The following is a 19471-nucleotide window of genomic DNA, read 5'->3' as shown; positions in this document are numbered from 1 at the left end:
ATAATTTAATAGCATATCAGATTTGGACAGGAGCTTGAAGAACATTTAGTGTAGCCACTCTACATAGTGCTTGACTGCAACATCCTAAATTTGTGAAAGAAGGGAGAAAATAAAAGTCAGTAATGGTAATTTCCACGACAGGGATGTCTTCCTTGAGTGTTCTTTCTTCTGTTCTTGGTTGAATTATTTGAGATGCTCCTTTTTCATCTGATAAAGTATTAATGAATGAACAAATGAATGAGTAAATGTGTAAGTAGGGTCAACAAAGTTGAGAAAAAGTGCATGACATTCGCTATGAGTAATAGCCAATGTTTGGGTCATTTTATTGCTAATTTACATAAAACAGTTAAAAAAATAAGCATCAAGTCTAATAAGTTCAATAACAGCAATACAGAATCAAAATTACGCTTGACTTCTGGATTGTAGAAGTGCAGTTCCTGTAGAAAGCAAGTACCTTACAGGCATTAGTGGGAAATTTGAGGGAATCACTGCAAAAACTAAGTTTTTCAGCTGTGGACATGAAGTATAGCATAGGGCAAAGGAAATTTGTGGGAAAGTTCGGGTTCAGATAATGCTTGCTTTGGTATCCTTTTGTAGATCTTTGCTGAGGTTCTCTTATCCCCTTTAATAATCATTCCATAATCGATCCTAGATACTGATAGTCAGTGTGATTTTAAAAAATGGGACAATTATGTGTTTGGTTTGTTCTTCAAATCACAGTTGGGAGCAAAACCTTAAAATTTGTTAATTTTCAGGGTTCTAAAATAGTGCTGTCCAATAGAATTTTCTGTGATGATGAAAATGTTCTATATTTGTGCTGTTCAGTATGGTAGCCAGTAAGCTACATGCGGTTTTTGAGCACTTGATTGTGGCTAGTGTGACTGGAGAATTGACTGTTTTAACTTACATTTAAATAGCGACATATGGCTTATTGGACAGTGCAGTTCTAGAATCTATACTTGGAGGGTGTGAGATTACTCTCATAAAACAGCTCATATTGCTCAAATGAACATTTATCAATTGATTATCTTTTTTTAAATAGACATTAGATTTTAGATTCTTAGGATGAACTGGATGTGGTTTTGCTTTATAAAGACAATATAATAAAATTCTTACTATATGAATGCGCTCCTCTTAGCTAAATCGGAATTTGCATTACAAAATTTTCATTTACTTGCAACTCTTTCAGACACATTAATGAAAATGGACTAGCCTAAGATTATGTTAGTGCCTTACTAACTGAAATTTACTGAAATTCAAACAAGTTACAAAATTTTGGGTCAATTTTAGGCACCAAAGCTTCTGAGTTGAATTGATGGTGATGTTAGAGAGGGTGAAGGATTTAGATGAGTGAAGAGTTTAACTGGGTTGAGGAATGTATTCGTGGCAGGGAGGATTGTTGGAAATGGAATGAAGTTAGGCGTGGGTTGAGGTGAACAAGACGAGATGGAACTAACTGGGCTCAATATGGAACATCATTCTAGAAGGAAGTTTCTCTTTTTCTTTTACCACCTCCCAACTTACTTTTTCGTTTTCTTCTAGCCTTAAGGTCTGGGTATTTGTAGGAACTGGAAGTAAGAGTAGACCCATGGTCTGGAAATGTTGTGTGCCCACTGCAGGCCATTGGCTTCCTTGTGGAGTTCTTGATAGAAACGAAGATGTTTCCTCAAAGCAGACTTTTGCCTAAGGAGACAACCCCACCCAAAATCCCAATTCTGATTAAACATCCTGGAAATGGTTCTTATAAGCTAGGAGAACAACTTTGGATTTTAGTCATCAATTAGACTTGGGACTACTGATCTTGCATTTTAGTGTGCATCTTGCATCATCCTCTGTTCATTTAGTTACATATGAGGTTTATAGTATCATGAGCTTCCTACTGGGAAAGTAAAAGGAAAGGCGTAATTCTCAGTTCTTAAACTTGTATTGCTGGAAGGGACTCCCTCATTTTAGAGGGAAAAACAGGCCAGAGAAATTAAAGTACCTGGGCCAGTATCACACAATGAAGAGGAAATACAGCCAATTGGCATTAAATTCTAACCCTGGAGTGAGGCTCGACTCACACATCCCTTTATTGCTTGGTTTTCTGTTTTCAGCTATTTGCACTAAGCCTTACAAAACTGCTCAGCTTCTCAGATGACCTGTCAGTTTTCTTCTTGTGCAAAATTGGAACTCCAATAGCTTGCGTTTGGTCTCGATACATATGAATCCAGCCCTACCGCTATGACACGTGGAATACATAATTTTGAAATGGAATCAAGATTTCACTAAAGATCCATTTTGTACTTCACATAACAGATGAGGCAAGTCCAAGTGAGGAACAACTCAAGGTTAGGTGGGGAACCTTGAAATAGAGTTCTGGCTGCCTTCTCTCTCTGGTTCCCTAAAGAGCATTAGCTTAGATGCAGCTTAGAGAGTCGATTAAAACCATATTACCCTAGAGATCCTATTGTCAGAAAGATGCAGTGATCATTACTATTGTATGAGAGTAGAGGGGGGAATGCCGCTGGCCCCTGATGACTGGTTCTGTGCTTTTCCCCTAACCAGGCCCTTGTGAGATCTGGTTGGTTTGAGTCTCTCTCTCTCCAACCTCCTCTGGAGGTATTCTTTTTTTAAAAAAAAATATATTTTATTGAGTTTTTACAGAGAGGAAGAGAGAGGGATAGAGAGTTAGAAACATCGATGAGAGAGAAACATCGATCAGCTGCCTCCTGCACACCCCCCACTGGGGATGTGCCCGCAACCAAGGTACATGCCCTTGACCGGAATCGAACCTGGGACCCTTGAGTCCACAGGCCGACGCTCTATCCACTGAGCCAAACCGGTTTTGGCTAGAGGTATTCTTTGTGCCTTGTTCACTTCCTTCCAGCCACGCTGACTTTCTTTGATTCTTCTAACATGCCAGTCTCATTCCTTTCTTTGGCTCTTTGCCCTTTCTGTTTACCTGCTGAAATATTTTTCTCCTAGAGGTTTATGTGGCTAAGTCCATGTCATTCAGATTTCACCTTATAGATCTGAGAGGTCTTGCCCTGGCCAACCAATCTAAACTAAGCCTCCTGCAATGCTATCAGAGGTTTAATGTTTTTCTGTGTAGCATTTATTGCCAGCTAAATGACAAATAGATTTGCTTAGGGTATGTTGCCAACCCCTTCCCCTAGCAGGTAAACGGCATGGTAGAAGAGACAGCTCTTCCTTACTCCTGAATTCCCAGTGTCCAGAACAGTGTTTCTGTTCTCAATCAATACTTCTTGAGAAAGGCAAGTGGTTCAGACTCCGGGGGTGGAGGAGTTCAGGGGGGGGGGGGGGAGGGGAGTGTCTTTGATCTGGTCCTGGCACTGCCCCTAACTCACCCTGTGGCCCTGATCAAGATCCTGCCCGTCTCTGGGACTTGTTTTTCTCACCTGTAAACTAGAGGACTGAGATCTGCTCTAAACTCCCAGCTTCAATACAAGTTCTGTAAGCCAGGAAGAAATTCTGTGACGTTGTAGCAAAAGACTCTGTATTTTACGTTTTTCAAACTGTGCTCAGGAGAGTGGGAAAACGTGACTTGCCCGAGGGCGGGCGCAAGCACCAGCTCCCGGCAGGGAAGCCCTTGAACAACCCCCGGGCGGTAACTGCTGCCCACGCCCCCAGTACCTGGCTCGTTCCTGGGCTTGTTTCATGGTTTTCTCCAGAGCCAGCCTGGCGGCTGCCTCTTGCTGGTGCCTCGTCTCCTCTGCTCCCAGCCGAGCCTTCTCTTCTGCCTCCTGTTTCTGCCGCTGGTACTCCAGCCGCTCTTCTTCAGCCATTCCCACCAGGCGCCTGTGCTCCTCGGCCAGCTTCACTTCCAGCTCCTGCTGCCTCTGCTTCTCTGCCTCTGCCCAATAGAAACGGGGCCGGTCTCATCCGGGGTCTCTCTTGGAGAACACGGCTCTCAGGTCCACCTCCAGCCTGGGACTCCCAGGGGTTCCCCGGGAGAAGTGTGGCAGCTTGCCTGCCAGATCCTCTGCGGGGCTGCCCTTGGGGTGAACTGACCGAGAGGATATCATCAAGCACCTACTATGTGCAGTACACTGTGCAATGAACACAAAACCTGGGGGGAGGATTTTCCGGAGCCTAGTGGTCTCCTGAGGGGTGCAGATGGGCTGAGGAGAGGGGATCAGGTCAGGGTCTGGAGAAACTTGGTGCTTACTCAGCTGGACTGTCCAGTCCAAAGAGTGCCAGATGCAGCAGTTTCTTTCTCTTCTCAAAAGTGAGGCTGTAGAGATTGCCCACATCAGCACCTGAAGGGCTGCCCTGAAGCTATCCAGAGGTTTGAGTGTTTCCATCTGCTGGGGAAGGAAGCTGGGAGCAGGGCTCTCTCTAATTCAGGCAGCTCCTGAGCAACATGATGCAAAGGGCAATGGGAAGGGCCAGGTCTCTGTTCAGGGGATTCCTGAATTCAGAGCAGGAGCCAAGAGTCATTTCCACAAGTTTTTTTTTTTTAAATCTATCTCAACTCACTATAGTCACACATTTCAGTTACCTTGAAAAAAAAATAGCTCATACATATACAGTGCTTCACACACTAAGAGCCAGGATAGGACTAGCTCCGGGGCGGTTCCCATGAACGCCTGAAGTGGGAGGAAGATGCCCCGGCCCGGCCCGGAGGGACAGGAAGGGCAGAGAGCCCCGAACCCCTCACCGGCGCGCGCGGCTTCCTCGTGCTGCTTCTGCCGCTGCAGCGCCTGCAGCCGCCGCTGGAACTCCTCCTGCTGCTGCCGGGCCCGCTCCTGGGCCGCCTGCCGCTGGAGCCGCTGCTGTCTCTCCTCCTCCTCCTGCCGCTGCCGCTCTTCCTCGTGCTTCTGTTTCCTCGAGCTGGGGGAACGCAGGATGGTCAGGGAAATGGCAGGGGAAGCGGGCGTCCTCGTGGGCTTTGCCGGCCACGTGGGACATCCCGCTCAGTGGAAGCACAGGCAAGCACACCTGGCACGCGCCTGGGACCAGAAGCCCGGCTGTCTGAGCACGGCTCTGTGCTCTGGGGCGAGGGCCTTACGTCCCCACAGCTTCCTTTCCCACGTCCATTACATGGATTTCACAACTCCCATCTCTCAGGGATGCTGTGAAGATCGAATGAGATGAGTCAAGGCCCACGAACAGGTCTAGCGTAAAGCAGACCGTGTGGGCAGGGCTCACCAAATGTTTCCTAGACTGAATCGCAAGGCCCTGCCTGGAGGGCCCCGTGAACCTGCAGTAACCCCTAATGACCATGTTTTCTTTGGTCCAGGTTTTTCCTAGTAGAGCTGAGGACAGAGCAACATGAGACACGCTGCTTTACTTCGGGGCATGAGCTGCAGAACCAACCTCAACCCTTAACATGGCCTTTTCCTTCTGCCTCCTAACATGGCCACGGCCTCGGCTGCGGCTGGACCCACCGGATCTCCTCTGCGCGGCGGCGCTGCTCCAGCTCCAGCTCCTCCTCCATCTGCTCGGCCCTCTCCAGCTGCTCCTGCCGGAGCCGCCTCTGCTCCTCCTGCTCCCTCCTCTTCCTCTCCACCTCCAGCCGTCTCGTCTCGGCCCTTTCCGCTCGCTGCCTGTCCCGGAGCGCTCTCTCCTGCTCCCTCTTGGCCAGGAGATCCTAAGGAACCAGAGAGTGCTTCATGCGAAGGACTGCGGGGAGCTGGTCTCAGCAGCGAGCCCCCTCCGCCCCAGAGGAGGTTGTTCTGAGATGGAATCAGTAAGTTGTGTCCACACTCTGACCTCAGCCGCTGCTGCCACCAGCGTGGGCTCTGGGGTCTGACTGACCTGGGTGCAAGTCTCTCTCTTACTTGCTTCAAGATTTGGAGACCGCAGCTTTGTTTCTCCGATACCCTCTTTCTCTTGGGGCTAGTACTGGGATTAACTGGATGGGGAAAGTGTCAACATGATGTTTGGCACAGAATGTTGGTATGTCTGGCGTTCTCACCCCAAGCTGCACTATCGAATCACCTGAGGGGCTTTGAAAAATTACTTGAGACCAAGCCCCCACGCAGTTCAATGAAATGATCATATTTAGGTGGGAGGCAGCTGGGGTTTTAAAAAGCATCTCTGATGACGCCAGGGCTAGGTACCCCAGGTTCTAGGACTCAGTGATGGGCAACCTTTTGAGCTTAGTGTGTCAAACTTCGCCAAAAAACTGAGCATAACTCGGGTAGTGTGTCACTTTGAGGAAAAAACATTATTTCGCAAATGTTTTATCCTCGGCATGCGGCCGCCTCAGCGGCCGCGTGTCATCAAAAATGGCTACGTGTGTCAGTGCTGACACGCGGGTCATAGGTTCGCCATCACTGTTCTAGGTAAAGGCTATTTTCCAGGGGCAGTCTTAGGTCAGACTCACATTTAATTCCAGACAAACCCACTTTTTCCATGAAAGGTTCTCTTTTCTCCCTGCTGCCTCTTAGAAATATGTCCATCAGGGGAAGCTCGAAAGGCAACTAACTCTTCCATGTGTATCCAACTTGGGGTGAAATTTCCTTGCTTTTTATTTTTTAAAATATATTTTATTGATTTTTTTTTACAGAGAGGAAGGGAGAGGGATAGAGAGTTAGAAACATCGATGAGAGAAAAACATCGATCAGCTGCCTCCTGCACACCCCCTACTGGGGATGTGCCCGCAACCAAGGTACATGCCCTTGACCGGAATCGAACCTGGGACCTTTCAGTCTGCAGGCCGACACTCTATCCACTGAGCCAAACCGGTTTCGGCTTTCCTTGCTTTTTAGCCTTTACAGAGGCAGCATGGAACTACGGGTTGACAAAAAAAAAATCTAAGAAATTCTGATAATCTAGCAGGCTCAGAGCAGCTCTGCACACAGTTTGAAATTCCCGCCTGCTGCGTAGAGCAGAATTCTGTAACCTAGGCAGCTGGGAGGACTGAGACCTATAAAGCAAACATCTTTCTGAAATCCTTATACATAACTAGACACCCGATGCACGAAAATGTGTGCAAGTGTAGCCCTTCCTTCCCCCGGCTGCCAGCACGGGCTTCCCTCCGGCACCTGGGACCCGGGCTTCGCTCCAGGCCCGGCTTCGCTCCAGGCCGGCTTCCTCTGGAAGGACATCCAGTCTAATTAGCATATTACCCTTTTATTATTATAGATAATTTAAAATAGCGACAGGAGTTCTGATTTTGGAATCAAAAGACCGGGTTTAAGTCTTGGCTCTACCACTCAATGGTTGTACAATCCTGGCAGCAGACTTTCAGCTCCTTCAAGCCTCAGTTTCTAGGTCTGTAAAGTGGAACTAATCGTACCTAAAAGTGTGGCTGTAAAGATCAAATGAGATTCAGCGGAGTTGTACCATATGCGTGTAACGTAGGCAAGTTTAACCACAGTGGTTCAACTGGGTGTTTTTGTAGAGTTTAAAGATACATTTTTTTTTGTACGATATTTTTAAATGCAGTTCAGCACTTTCACCTCAGTGGAAGAAATAGCTGAGGAAAAGTTGGCTGTTTTGGTCTTTTTTGAGAGATGTACCTGTAAGGTATTACTTTTGGTTAACTGCAGGGATTTTCAAGGGTAACTTTCCTTATACTCACTTAGTTTTTCTCTTAAATACTTGACGTTGGAATCAAGGCCCCTGGAACAAAGTGGCTCTTACATGCAAAAGCACCCGTGAAGGCAGGTGTGTGGGAGCCGCCTGTGGGCCAGCTGTGGGCCACGGAAAAGCATACTAGAAGGGAGGTATCGCTATCGCCTTTGGAGGCAAGCAAGGCATGAGCTTCAGGCCAAGTCAAGGCTATGTGCTCGGCTCTGATGGCCTGAATCCACCTTTCCTTATAACGTGAGACCTGTACCCCTTACCAGATGGCTCCCATGGCAACTTCCTGCTCTTTAAGGAGGGGAGGGATACATGCCCTGGAAGTTGGGGAGCCTCGGAGTGCATCATTGCAGAGGTCCTTTGCCACCCTATGACTTGGACCAGGTCTGGCTTCTTCAAAAAGTCAGTAGGTACCAAAGCCTAGTGAGTGAAACCGTTCTGCAGTGGAGCCGTTTCTGTAACGGCAGTAGAATGTGGGCGGTTTCCCCACCGCTCCGCTGCACCAGTGAGCACAGAGGTCCCTCTGGCTGGAGCGAGAACATGGGGCCTACCTTCGGAGGATCCCCGTGGCTTCTGCCTTCTTCGGATTCCGTGTGTCCCGTGACAGCCACAGTCGGGGTGGGCGGTGATCTTCCGTCTATTGAAACCTGGCTCTCCTGAGCATCAGCTCTGGGAGAAAGCCACGGCTCCTCTACATCAAGGCCCGAAGGAAGGAGACCTCTGTCTGGGGTGCCTTCTTCTGTTCCCTGGGCGTTGAAGACCTCAGGCCCCCTCTGCTCCGCTGCTGTTTCCCGGCTCCTTTCCTTCGGTGTCCTTTTCCTTTTGACTCCTGATTGTTTTCCTTTGGGAATTAGCTCTGGTTTCTTTTTAGCCTTTGAGTCCTTTGACTTTCCTGGGTGAGAATAGTCAGGGACAGAGGTATGGCTAAGTAAATGTGATCTCTATGCATCCTTTTCAGTAACTTAAAAAAAATATATATACACACACTAATATTTAATATGGAATGCTTCACAAATTTGCATGTCATCCTTATGCAGGGGCCATGCTAATCTTCTCTGTATCGTTCCAATTTTAGTATACATGCTGCCAAAGCGAGCACAAAAGATATATATATATATATATATATTAGAGGACCGGTGCATGAAAATTCAGGCACTGGAGGGGGCGCGTCCCTCAGCCCGGCCTGCCCCCTCTCACAGTCTGAGAGCCCTCAGGGGCGGGAGTCGACCCGGCGATCAGGGGAGGGCGATGCCCCATCACACCTCTGCTGCTGCCACTGCCGGCAGTGCAAGCCTCGGCCGGCCCTGGTTACCTGAGTCTTGGGTGGCCCTGGGCGGCTGGGCAGCCGCCATCTGAGGATTGCCTGCGCCTCGGGCATCGGCTGGGCAGCCACATCTGAGGCTTGCCTGTGCCTTGGGCTGGCCCTAGGCATCTGGGGGGCTGAGGGGACTGGGGGACTCCAGAGATAGGCGAGTGGAGCTGCGTGCCTGCCACCCTGGTGGGGCTGAGGGGACTGGGTGCCACCATCTTGTGGCTGTGGGCGCCTCCATCTTTGAGGGTTTGGCAGTCAATGAGCATATTCCCTCCTTATTGGCTGTGGGCACTGCCATCTTTGCAATGGAGTGAGGGTCAATTAGCACATTCCCTCTTTATTAGATAGGATGTATATATATATATATATATATTTTTTTTTTTCAGAGAGTAAGGGAGAGAGAGAGAGATAGAAACATCAATGATGAGAGAGAATCGTTGATTGGCTGCCTCCTGCATGCTCCACACTGGGGATGGAGCCCACAACCCGGGCATGTGCTCTGAGAATTGAACCATGACCTCCTGGTTCATAGGTCAATGCTCAACCACTGAGCCACACCAACCAAGCCTCCAGTAACTTTTTCGCTCCAGTGTGCAATGGAATCTCATAGGATGCAGATTCCCGATTCCCACTCCTAGAGTCTGGTTTGGTAGGAATCTGCATTCTAACGACCACGCCAAGTGTGTTAAGAAGGGTAGTCCACAGGCCACCCTTGGAGAAACTGCCTTATTCTACTTGGATCAACTGTAATTCAGCATTCTTGCTACTCAAAATGTTCTGTTTCTGCCGAAACTGGTTTGGCTCAGTGGATAGAGCGTCGGTCTGCGGACTGGAAGGTCCCAGGTTCGATTCCGGTCAAGGGCATGTACATTGGTTGCAGGCACATCCCCAGCAGGGAGTGTGCAGAAGGCAGCTGATTGATGTTTCTCTCTCATCGATGTTTCTAACTCTCTATCCCTCTCTCTTCCTCTCTGTAAAAAATCAATAAAATATATTAAAAAATAAAAAGTTCTGTTTCACCCTGATCAATGGTGGGGCAAGACCTCCAGAGGGGAGGCCTGTGGACACAGCTGGGTGGTCACGCCTGCAGAGTCTGGCTTGAGGTGGCAGCTTTGTAACCTGGCAAAGTTTAAGCCTTCCTGGCGTGAGGGTTAATTAGCACATTCCCTCTTTATTAGATAGGATATATATATATATATATATACACACACACACACATCCTATCTAATGTGTGTGTGTGTGTGTGTGTGTATATATATATATATATATATATATATATATATATATATCTTATCCTCAGTTCACCTCTGGGGCCCACAAGTATTTCCTTCTTCCAATCCGCCAATCCGGCCACTGCCATCCAAGCCATGGGCTACAACAAGACGGACTCAGCAAGACTTTAAAAAAGCAAATCTTGAAAATAAACCTGGCCCAGGAGACGATTTAATGTCATCCTTTCTTATAGCCTTTGATTTGCTTGGAGGGTATTCTGAATCAGGTGGCCAGAGAAGAACAGGAGTAGTTTTTAGGCTTAAAAAAAAGTCTCTGGAAGCACAGGAGTGTGAATTCCTTGCAAGAAAAATGGTCGCTGGGGTAATCACTCTGAGCTGGTTGCATCCTTTCCCTTCTCAAATACTCTCCCTGCCCACTTCTCAGATGATGATGTAGTTATTAGGTCATGAGGCCATGGTAATGGCATGTGTTTGGAATCAAATGGCAGGGTCAGGCCCTGGGTCCATTTGATTCCAAACACATGCCATTTTTGATCTGTTTGATCTTATGCAAGTCACCCAACCTCTCTCAGCTTCAACTACTACATGATATAATAGTAGTTATTCTATATGTGAATAGTATATATATTTATATAGATTATTTTTAAAAAATATATATTTTATTGATTTTTTACAGAGAGGAAGGGAGAGGAATAGAGAGTTAGAAACATCGATAAGAGAAAAACATCAATCAGCTGCCTCCTGCACACTCCCTACTGAGGATGTGCCAGCAACCAAGGTACATGCCCTTGACTGGAATCGAACCTGGGACCCTTCAGTCTGCAGGCTGACGCTCTATCCACTGAGCCAAACCGGTTAGGGCTATATATATTATTTTTATCAAGATGTGGGGGTTGTACGATATCATGTAGGCAGAGCTCCTAATACAGTGGGTATTCAGTAAAGAGGTGCTAATATTATCATTCTCTCTCTCAGTGATCACAAGTCTCTAGGCAAGGCCATTTTCCTCTGTCCCTGTCTACCGAGATATGGACATGACACCTGGTGGTCTACTGGTAGGAGACTCAAAACAGAATTTGTTCCATAGGATCCACACTGACTCTCAATGACAACTCCCAGCCCCCAGCACTCTCGCTTACCAACAACAGCCTTCGTTTCTATGTGGACCTTTCCTTCTCTCTCCCCGTTGGGCACCTTAGACTTGTCTGTCTTAGTTCTTTTCTTTCTCTTGGCGTTGTCAATCAACTCCATCTCCTCCTGAAGGTGAACATGTAAGGAAAGGGACTATGATTCAGGGACCATGATACATGTAGGAAAGGGGGGGAAAAATCAAAGGAAGATTATGTTGAACAAGACAGAATGGCTTTGAATGGAATGCGTGTGGGTTCCAGATGAAGCAGAAGAGCAGGTCTTGGAGAATGTGGAACCTAGGGTTCAGCCTTTGATTTTCAACTGCGAGGTATAATTTCACAGGAGAAAAGAGGAATAGAGTACATTTTATGATCTGCTCCCCTTTTTTTTGATGCTAAATCATGGTCTACAGAGCAGGATCAAAGTGAAGCAGTTTTCACCTTTGATAGATGGCTGTTGCCACGATTACTGGCTAAGTGGTTGAAATCAAAGCCAGCTTTATTCACTGCTGCATCATTTGCTCACTTTCAGGAAGCCCTGTAGGCTGGAACAACATGGAGGTTCCTTCTAAGATAGGATGGCAGAGCAGGGTCATAGCTACCCACTCAGTACCTGTGATATTGTGACATAATAAGAAATAGACATGTGGCCTTCCGTCCTCAGTCCCTGGCACAAAGCTCCTAAAACCTGTAATTTCTGGAGCATTAAGGGAGTACGTTTTGTTATTCATACCGGGCCCCTTTCAACAACACCTGAGATTATGTTAATGAGGAAACTTTTGGAAAGTCCCTAAGGAGGGGGAACTGGTTGCCAAGGGAAGCAACCAGGTGATTAAGAGGGTTGGACCTTTTAGCCCCACACCTCCAACCGCAGAGGGGAGAGAAGGGCTGGCGTTTGAGTTAATCGCCCTTCGCCAATGATGTAATCAACCGTGCCTGTGTAATGAAGCCTCCATTAAAATCCGAACGGAAGGAGTTCAGAGAGCTGCTGGGTTGTGGACACGTCCACATGCTGGGAGGGTGGCAGACCCCAAACTCCATGGGGAAGAAGCTCCTGCAGTTGGGACCCTGCTGGACTTTGCCCTAAGTATTTCTTCATCTGACTATTCATTTGTGTCCTTTATCACAAACTTGGTAATAAATCAGTAATAGCAAGAGTAAGTGTTTCCCTGAGTTTTGTGAGCCATTCTAGCAAATGATCAAACCTTTGGGAGTGGGGGGTGAGAATCCCCTATTTAAAGCTTGTTGGTCAGAAGCATAGGCAACAACCTGAGACTTGTGATTGACATCTGAAGTGGGGGCAGTCTGTAGGACTGAGCCCTGAATGTGTTGGGCCTGCACGAAGTTTGGGTAGTTAGTGTCAGAATTGAAGTGTAGGACACCCAGTTGGTGTCCTAGAGAGTTGGAGAATTGGTTGTTGTGGGGAGAACCCCCCCCCCCCCCCACACACACACACATTTGGTGTAAGTGTAGGGAAACGGAAGTTTCCTTTTGGTACCTTTGTAGGAATTAGAAAAAGGCACCCTGCCCTTCAGGGGGATGCAGCCCAGTGCTGGGGGGCAGGACCTGGTGAGCAGGCCAAAGGCTGGATTTCAGCTCCAATTCGCTCGCTTTGTCAGGTGCCTGTATACAGTAAGCAATCTACATAGCTACAGTGGGAGCCCTGTTGGGAGCATGAGCCAGGTGGGGCTTTTTGACCAAGCTCCTAGGTCTTTACACTCACACGACTGATGCTGGCTGGTGCTTGCTGCTTGGACAATCTTGGTCTAGTCTTCCCTTCTTTTTCTTTTGGAAGAAGAGGTGTGTCGACAGGACCCAGCCTCTCTGGGGACTCAGGCCCAGGTTCTGCGAGTCTTCTGTGCAGATGGAATACGTCATAATCTCTGCCCCTTTGAAAAAAGCAAACCAACAGGATCAAACTAAAGAGAAAACTCTGGTGGACAAGGAAGAGAATGTGAACACTGACTGAGCACCGGTTCTCTGTCATTTCACACACCTGGCCGTTTCACACACTTGGTGGGCATTTCACACACTTGACCATTTCATACACTTGGCCATTTCACACACCTGGCCATTTCACACACTTGGTGGGCATTTCACACACTTGGCCATTTCACACACCTGGCCATTTCACACACTTGGCCATTTCACACACTTGGTGGGCATTTCACACACCTGGCCATTTCACACACTTGGTGGGCATTTCACACACCTGGCCATTTCACACACTTGGTGGGCATTTCACACACTTGGCCATTTCACACACTTGGTGGGCATTTCACACACTTGGCCATTTCACACACGTGGTGGGCATTTCACACACTTAGTCAACCCTCCTTTTCTGAATAAAGAAGATGAGAAAGTTTGGTCTTCCCTTTTGGGGTTGTCTCAGGCTCAATTCTAAAACTTAGGTAGCAGGAAAAATAGTTCGCCTCTTTGGGATTGCATGTTTACACCTTCACTTGTATGACACAGGATTATCTAACTGAAATTTCTTCTACCAAAGGCATAGCTGAAAAATAAGGTGACCTTTAAGAAAGATTGCATAAGAAGATGCAACTACCCATCCATTCCTTTCTGCCCTTGGAATGCTATTCTTGGTCAAATTCAGCCACTAAAAGGTCAAGTGCTGTGTTAGTTTCAGCCCCAATAGAATTGTTGTCACTGACAGTGTGCCTTGTGGACAACTGACTTGTTTTCTCTGGGTAAAAAGGTCATTAGAGACAGCCACATGGATTTCAGGAACAGCGCAGCTACAGCTACTGTGTGCAGGCCTGGTTCTGGGCACTTTATTTTTCAGCTACATCGGTATTATATTTATTGTGCTGTGCTAGCACAGGGCCTTACTATAGAAACTTCAGGAATATTTGTCAAATGAGGCAAATGGAATTTTCCTGTAAATATATGAGTCTTTAAATCATTCAACGTCACTCTATAAAAACCCACAGAGGTATCCTTTAGAATTTAGGGCTGGGAAAACATTTATTTCCCCTGAGGAGCAGGTATGCTGTAAATGAGAACCACAAACCTGACCGTGTTGTTTTTTTCCCTTCCACATTCAGGAATCTCCGTATCAAGCCTGAAAGTCTGTTCTTTAATCACTCTGTCTATAATGACTTCTGTGGAGTTTGGTATTCTTTTTTCTTTTCCTCCTGATTAAACAATTTTTTTGATCTCTCTCTCTCTCTCTCTCTCTCTCTCTGGTGATGGTTTGTTGTTGGAAGCACTTTAAATCCATTTTGGAAAAAGATGAGATATAAAAGTAAAAAACCGGAATTCTTCAGAGAGCTGCCTCTCCATCCAAGTGCCCTTCTCCCTTTGTTGCTAGGGAACACAAAGCCTTTTTTTTTTTTTTAATAAATCTTTATTGTTCAGATTATTACAGTTGTTCCTCATTTTCCCCCCATAGCTCCCCTCCACCCGGTTCCCACCCCACCCCATGCCCTCACCCCACCCACTGTCCTCATCCATAGGTGTAAGATTTTTGTCCAATCTCTTCCCGCACCCCCAACACCCCTTCTCCCTGAGAATTGTCAGTCCACTCCCTTTCTATGACCCTAATTCTATTATATTCACCAGTTTATTCTGTTCATTAGATTTTTTTATTCACTTGATTTTTAGATTCATTTGTTGATAGATATGTATTTGTTGTCACTTTGTTGTTCATAATTTTTATCTTTACTTTTTTCTTCTTCCTCCTCTTCTTAAAGAATATCCTTCAGCATTTCATATAATCTTGGTTTGGTGGTGATGAACTCCTTTAGCTTTTTCTTACCTGTGAAGCTCTTTATCTGACCTTCAATTCTGAATGATAACTTTGCTGGGTAAAGTAATCTTGGTTGTAGGTTCTTGCTATTCATCACTTTGAATATTTCTTGCCACTCCCATCTGGCCTGCATAGTTTCTGTTGAGAAATCAGCTGACAGTCATATGGGTGCTCCCTTGTAGGTAACTAACTGTATTTTTCTTGCTGTTTTTAAGATTCTCTCTTTGTCTTTTGCCCTTGGCATTTTAATTATGATGTGTCTTGGTGTGGTCCTCTTTGGATTCCTCTTGTTTGGGGTTCTCTGCGCTTCCTGGACTTGTAAGTCTATTTCTTTCACTGGGTAGGGCAAGTTTTCTGTCATTATTTCTTCAAATAGGTTTTCAATATCTTGCTCTCTCTCTTCTTCTGGAACCCCCATAATTCAGATGTTGGTATGCTAGAAGTTGTCCCAGAGGCTCCTTACTCTATCTTCATATTTTTGGATTCTTTTTTTCTTTTTCGGTTGGGTGTTTTTTTCTTTTTCGGTTGGGTGTATTTCAAATCTTTGACTTGATTCTTGGGATCCTCTAGTCTGCTGTTAAATCTCTGTATATTATTCTTTATTTCTGTCAGTGTATGCTTAATTTCTAATTGGTCCTTTTTCATATCCTTGAGGGTCTCACTAATTTCTTGGAGGTTTCTAGAAGATTCTTGAATAACCTTATAACCATGGTTTTGAACTCTATATCCAGTAGTTTGCTTTCCTCCATTTCTTTTATTTGTGACCCTGTTTCTTTGTCTCCGCATTTTGGCTGCTTCCCTCTGTTGATAGAGTGGCCTTGTGTGCTAGGTGTCCTATAGGGCCCAGTGGCTCAGCCTCCCCAGTTACCTGAGGTGGACACTCTTGGTGCACCTGTTTGTGGGCTGTGTGCACAGTCTTGTTGTAGTTAAACCTTGATTGCTGTTGGTTTCACTGGGAGGAATTGACCTCCAGGCCAATTGGCGGTGAGGACCAGCTGTGTCTACAGTGGGAGAACTGCTGTGCTGGAGACACCCTTATGAGGCAAGACTTACTTCAGTAGGGCTTTGGCGCTCACTGAGTCTGCCCCCTGAGTGTGAAGAGTTGTAATCTGGATGGTCTCACTCTGACCACTGGATACACTGGCTTTTGGATCTCCAAGGAGGTGCAAAGTCAGCCACTGCCTAAGGCCACCCAGCAGGAGCTACAGAGAGATCTGAAGATTCCTCCTCTTTGGGGTTTGGAAGTGCCCAGATGAGGTGCAGCTGTGAAGCAAGGCAGGCTGCTGCTGCCGGGCCTTAGGCCTTTTGGAAGCTTTGGAGCTCTCTGACCCAGCTGCAGTTTGTTAGGTTTTAGGTTGCAAAAGGACAGGCCATTCATATGCAAAAGCCGCTGCACACAGCTTGGGTGGGGTTGTAAATTGGGTGGGGCGGGGTCTCAGGGAATCACGAGGGTGGAGCAAACAGCAATGGCTGCCAGTTAGCCCTGCCCTGGAGAGGTCCCAGGGTCTCTGTGTCCCACAGCCCCGTGCAGGAACAATGATCACTGCGAGCACCTCTGAGAGAAAGTTGCCCTCGTGTTCTGGCCTGATGCCAGACAGTCCAGTTTCTCCCCATATGAGTCTGGGTCCCCAGAGTTCAGGGCAATCAGGAGCTTGTATCTCCCTCCCGATAGAAAACAACCGATAGCGCTCCCAGTTGCCAGCCCGTTTTGTACGCGCCTCCACACCCCTGCACTTCTGCACCTCCTACCAGCCTCAATGCGCTTTATTCTTTACTTCTAGTTGTAGAACTTTCACTCAGCCAGCTTTCCCATGGTTCTGGATGATATTTGTTTTGTCTTTTAGTTGTAGTTTTAATGTGGTTGTGAGAGGCAGCAAGTACAGGTGTTTACCTATGCCGCCATCTTGGTTGTTCTCCCACAAAGCCTTTTTGACTCAGGAGGGAATGCCTACCCCACCAGGCAGGGGAGGCAGGTTCTCAAGTCTCGGAGGCTCAGGAGAAGCCACAGTAGGTTCCAATTCTAGATGGAGGAAGCACTTAATATATTTTAGTGTTAGTATTACCAGTGTCATTTACTTTACCTAGAGCTGGGTGAATGCTGGAGGAGAAACCCGGGTGGATGGACAGACCTCAGCTTCCTAGGCATATCTGCAGATCTCAGTTAAAGAGACAAATGGAGAAAGCTGCTTCCACACTGTTAGAGTGAAATGTCACTCATCACCCACCCACCCAAAGAGTGTGGTTTAAATAGGAAACACATCACCATACAGTCCTCCCAAGAATCTTTGTTTTTTCAGACAGCAGTTTAATTCTGACTGTCAGAGTATGCTATCAGCTGAGGATCTTTAGAAGAAACAGAAACAAAGTGAATTAAGGAAAAAACCCAACCCCAGCCAGTGTGGGTCAGTGGTTGAGTGTCAACCTCTGAACCAGGAGGTCACGGTTCGATTCCAAGTCAGGGCACATGCCCAGGGTTGCAGGCTCCATTCCCAGTGTGGAGCGTGCAGGAGGCAGCTGATCAATGATTTTCTCTCATCGTTGATGTTTCTATCTCTCTCTCCCTCTCCCTTCCTCTCTGAAGTCAATAAAATATGTATTAAAAACAAAATAAAAGCAGAGAGGTCCACGTCATTCCAACTCTGAACACTTACGCCTTTTGGGCAGTGTCTGCCTTAGGCCTCTGGATGTTTTCAGCCCAGGAAGCGCTGAGAGGGTCCAAGGTCACACTCCTTGGCTCTGGGTCTGTGAAAACAGAGAGCACCCTTCATCAGCAAAGGACAACGGTCAGTGATCCCAAACATGGGAAAATGTTTACCTGGTAAGTAGTCGACAGCATGCAAATTAGAACAGTGAGAGAAGTTATACCTAGGACATTAGCAAATACTGCAGAAATCAGTGCTGGCACATGACATTAAAATTAGTAAAACCCTTTGGGAAAGTATGTATCAAGAACCAGAGACATGGTCTTTGATTAGGAATCTCACTCCTGGGTATTTATCATCAGGAAATCATTCAAAGGAATAGCCTTCTGTGCCACCTCATTTATTACAACTTTATTATTAATAGCAAAAAATTAAAAACAGCTCAACAATGGGAGATTAGGGAAGTAACTTATGATGCATTGATTTGACATTTAAAATTATGGTTGCAAAATAAATGAGCAGTATGGAAGATATGATACAATGACAAAAAATATAAACTATAGTATGTTAGAATTCTGTAAAATATGTATGTAGATGAATAAGGTATGGAGGATAAAATAGAAAAAATAGGTTGGAAGGTTTATGTGTACTTGTATTTTTCTTAAAGCCCTGTGTGGTGATAATATTTAAAAGAAAATTGATTAAGAAACCCCACAAATATTGTTGCAGGAGGAAGGCTCATGCAGGTCACACAGTTGGTACTCTTTGCTGGGGACGCCAAAGACCATACTGTGTAGCTCTTTTAAAATGAGAAGAATCTCTAGACGAAGACTTCATATTGGACTATCGGGCAGTTTTTGTTTTAGTTACTGTAAACAATTTTTAAATGATGGAAGATATATTTTATTGCAAAAAATTAGGAAAACACGAAAAAGCATAAAGAAGAATCCCCCCCCACACACACACATAATTATCAGAATGACTAAAATTAAAAAGACTGGCCCTAACCGGTTTGGCTCAGTGGATAGAGTGTCGGCCTGCAGACTAAAGGGTCCCAGGTTCGATTCCAGTCAAGGGCATGTACCTTGTTGCGGGCACATCCCCAGTAGGAGGTGTGCAGGAGGCAGCTGATGGATGTTTCTCTCTCATGTTTCTAACTCTCTATCCCTCTCCCTTCCTCTGTTAAAAATCAATAAAATATATTAAAAAATTAAATTAAATTAAAAAGACTGACTACAAAGAGTTGACAAGGACACAGAGGAACTGGAATTCTCATACACTGCTGGTTGGAATGTAAAATGGTACAACCACTTAGGAAAATAGTTTGACAGTTTTCTAAGAAATTAAATATTATATATATCATGTCATCTACCCATTATACTTCCAGGTATTTTATCCAACAGAACTGAAAGTCTATGTTTATACAAAGACTTGTACACAAATGTGCATAGTAATCGTTCATTTGTAATAATTGAAAACTTGAAACAGCCCTATGTCCATCAACAGGGGAATGATGAACAAACTGGTGTGTATATACAATGCAATACTCCTCAGCAGTAAGAAGGAATGAAGTAGTGATGCAATCAACAACATGGATGAATCTCAAAAGAATTATGTGGTGAAAGAAACCAGACAAAAAAGAGTACATATGGTATGATTCATTTGCATAAAATTCTAGAAAAGTAAATGAACCTATAGCGACAGAAGGCAGATCAGTGTTTGGGGATGAGGGAGGCTGGAGGGGGTGGGCATGAGAAATGTTTGGGAGTGATAAATGTTTTATCTTGATTGTGGTGGGTGGTTTCATGGGTGTATACATATATCAAAACTTATATAGTAAATCTCAAAAGTTC

At 45.8% G+C, this 19471-nt stretch overlaps 1 protein-coding gene across 1 annotated transcript in view; it reads right to left on the bottom strand.

Annotated features, from left to right (window-relative positions):
- Positions 1–1341: 1341 nt before the first annotated feature.
- Positions 1342–19471, bottom strand: part of KIAA2012 — a gene marked incomplete at its 5' end in the record, with an annotated part of 95840 nt that continues 77710 nt past the window's right edge. Inside the window, 7 exon segments of the mRNA XM_079783093.1 lie at positions 1342–1683; positions 3637–3856; positions 4664–4836; positions 5394–5596; positions 8088–8428; positions 11220–11337; positions 12934–13099. Coding sequence (XP_079639219.1) covers positions 1545–1683; positions 3637–3856; positions 4664–4836; positions 5394–5596; positions 8088–8428; positions 11220–11337; positions 12934–13099 — 1360 coding nt within the window. The 3' untranslated portion in view covers positions 1342–1544.

Source organism: Cnephaeus nilssonii, assembly GCF_951640355.1.
Source record: "Cnephaeus nilssonii genome assembly, chromosome: 10".
Taxonomy (NCBI): domain Eukaryota; kingdom Metazoa; phylum Chordata; class Mammalia; order Chiroptera; family Vespertilionidae; genus Cnephaeus; species Cnephaeus nilssonii.
Note: the sequence above shows the minus strand (reverse complement) of the source record. Positions and strands in the feature narration are given on the sequence as shown.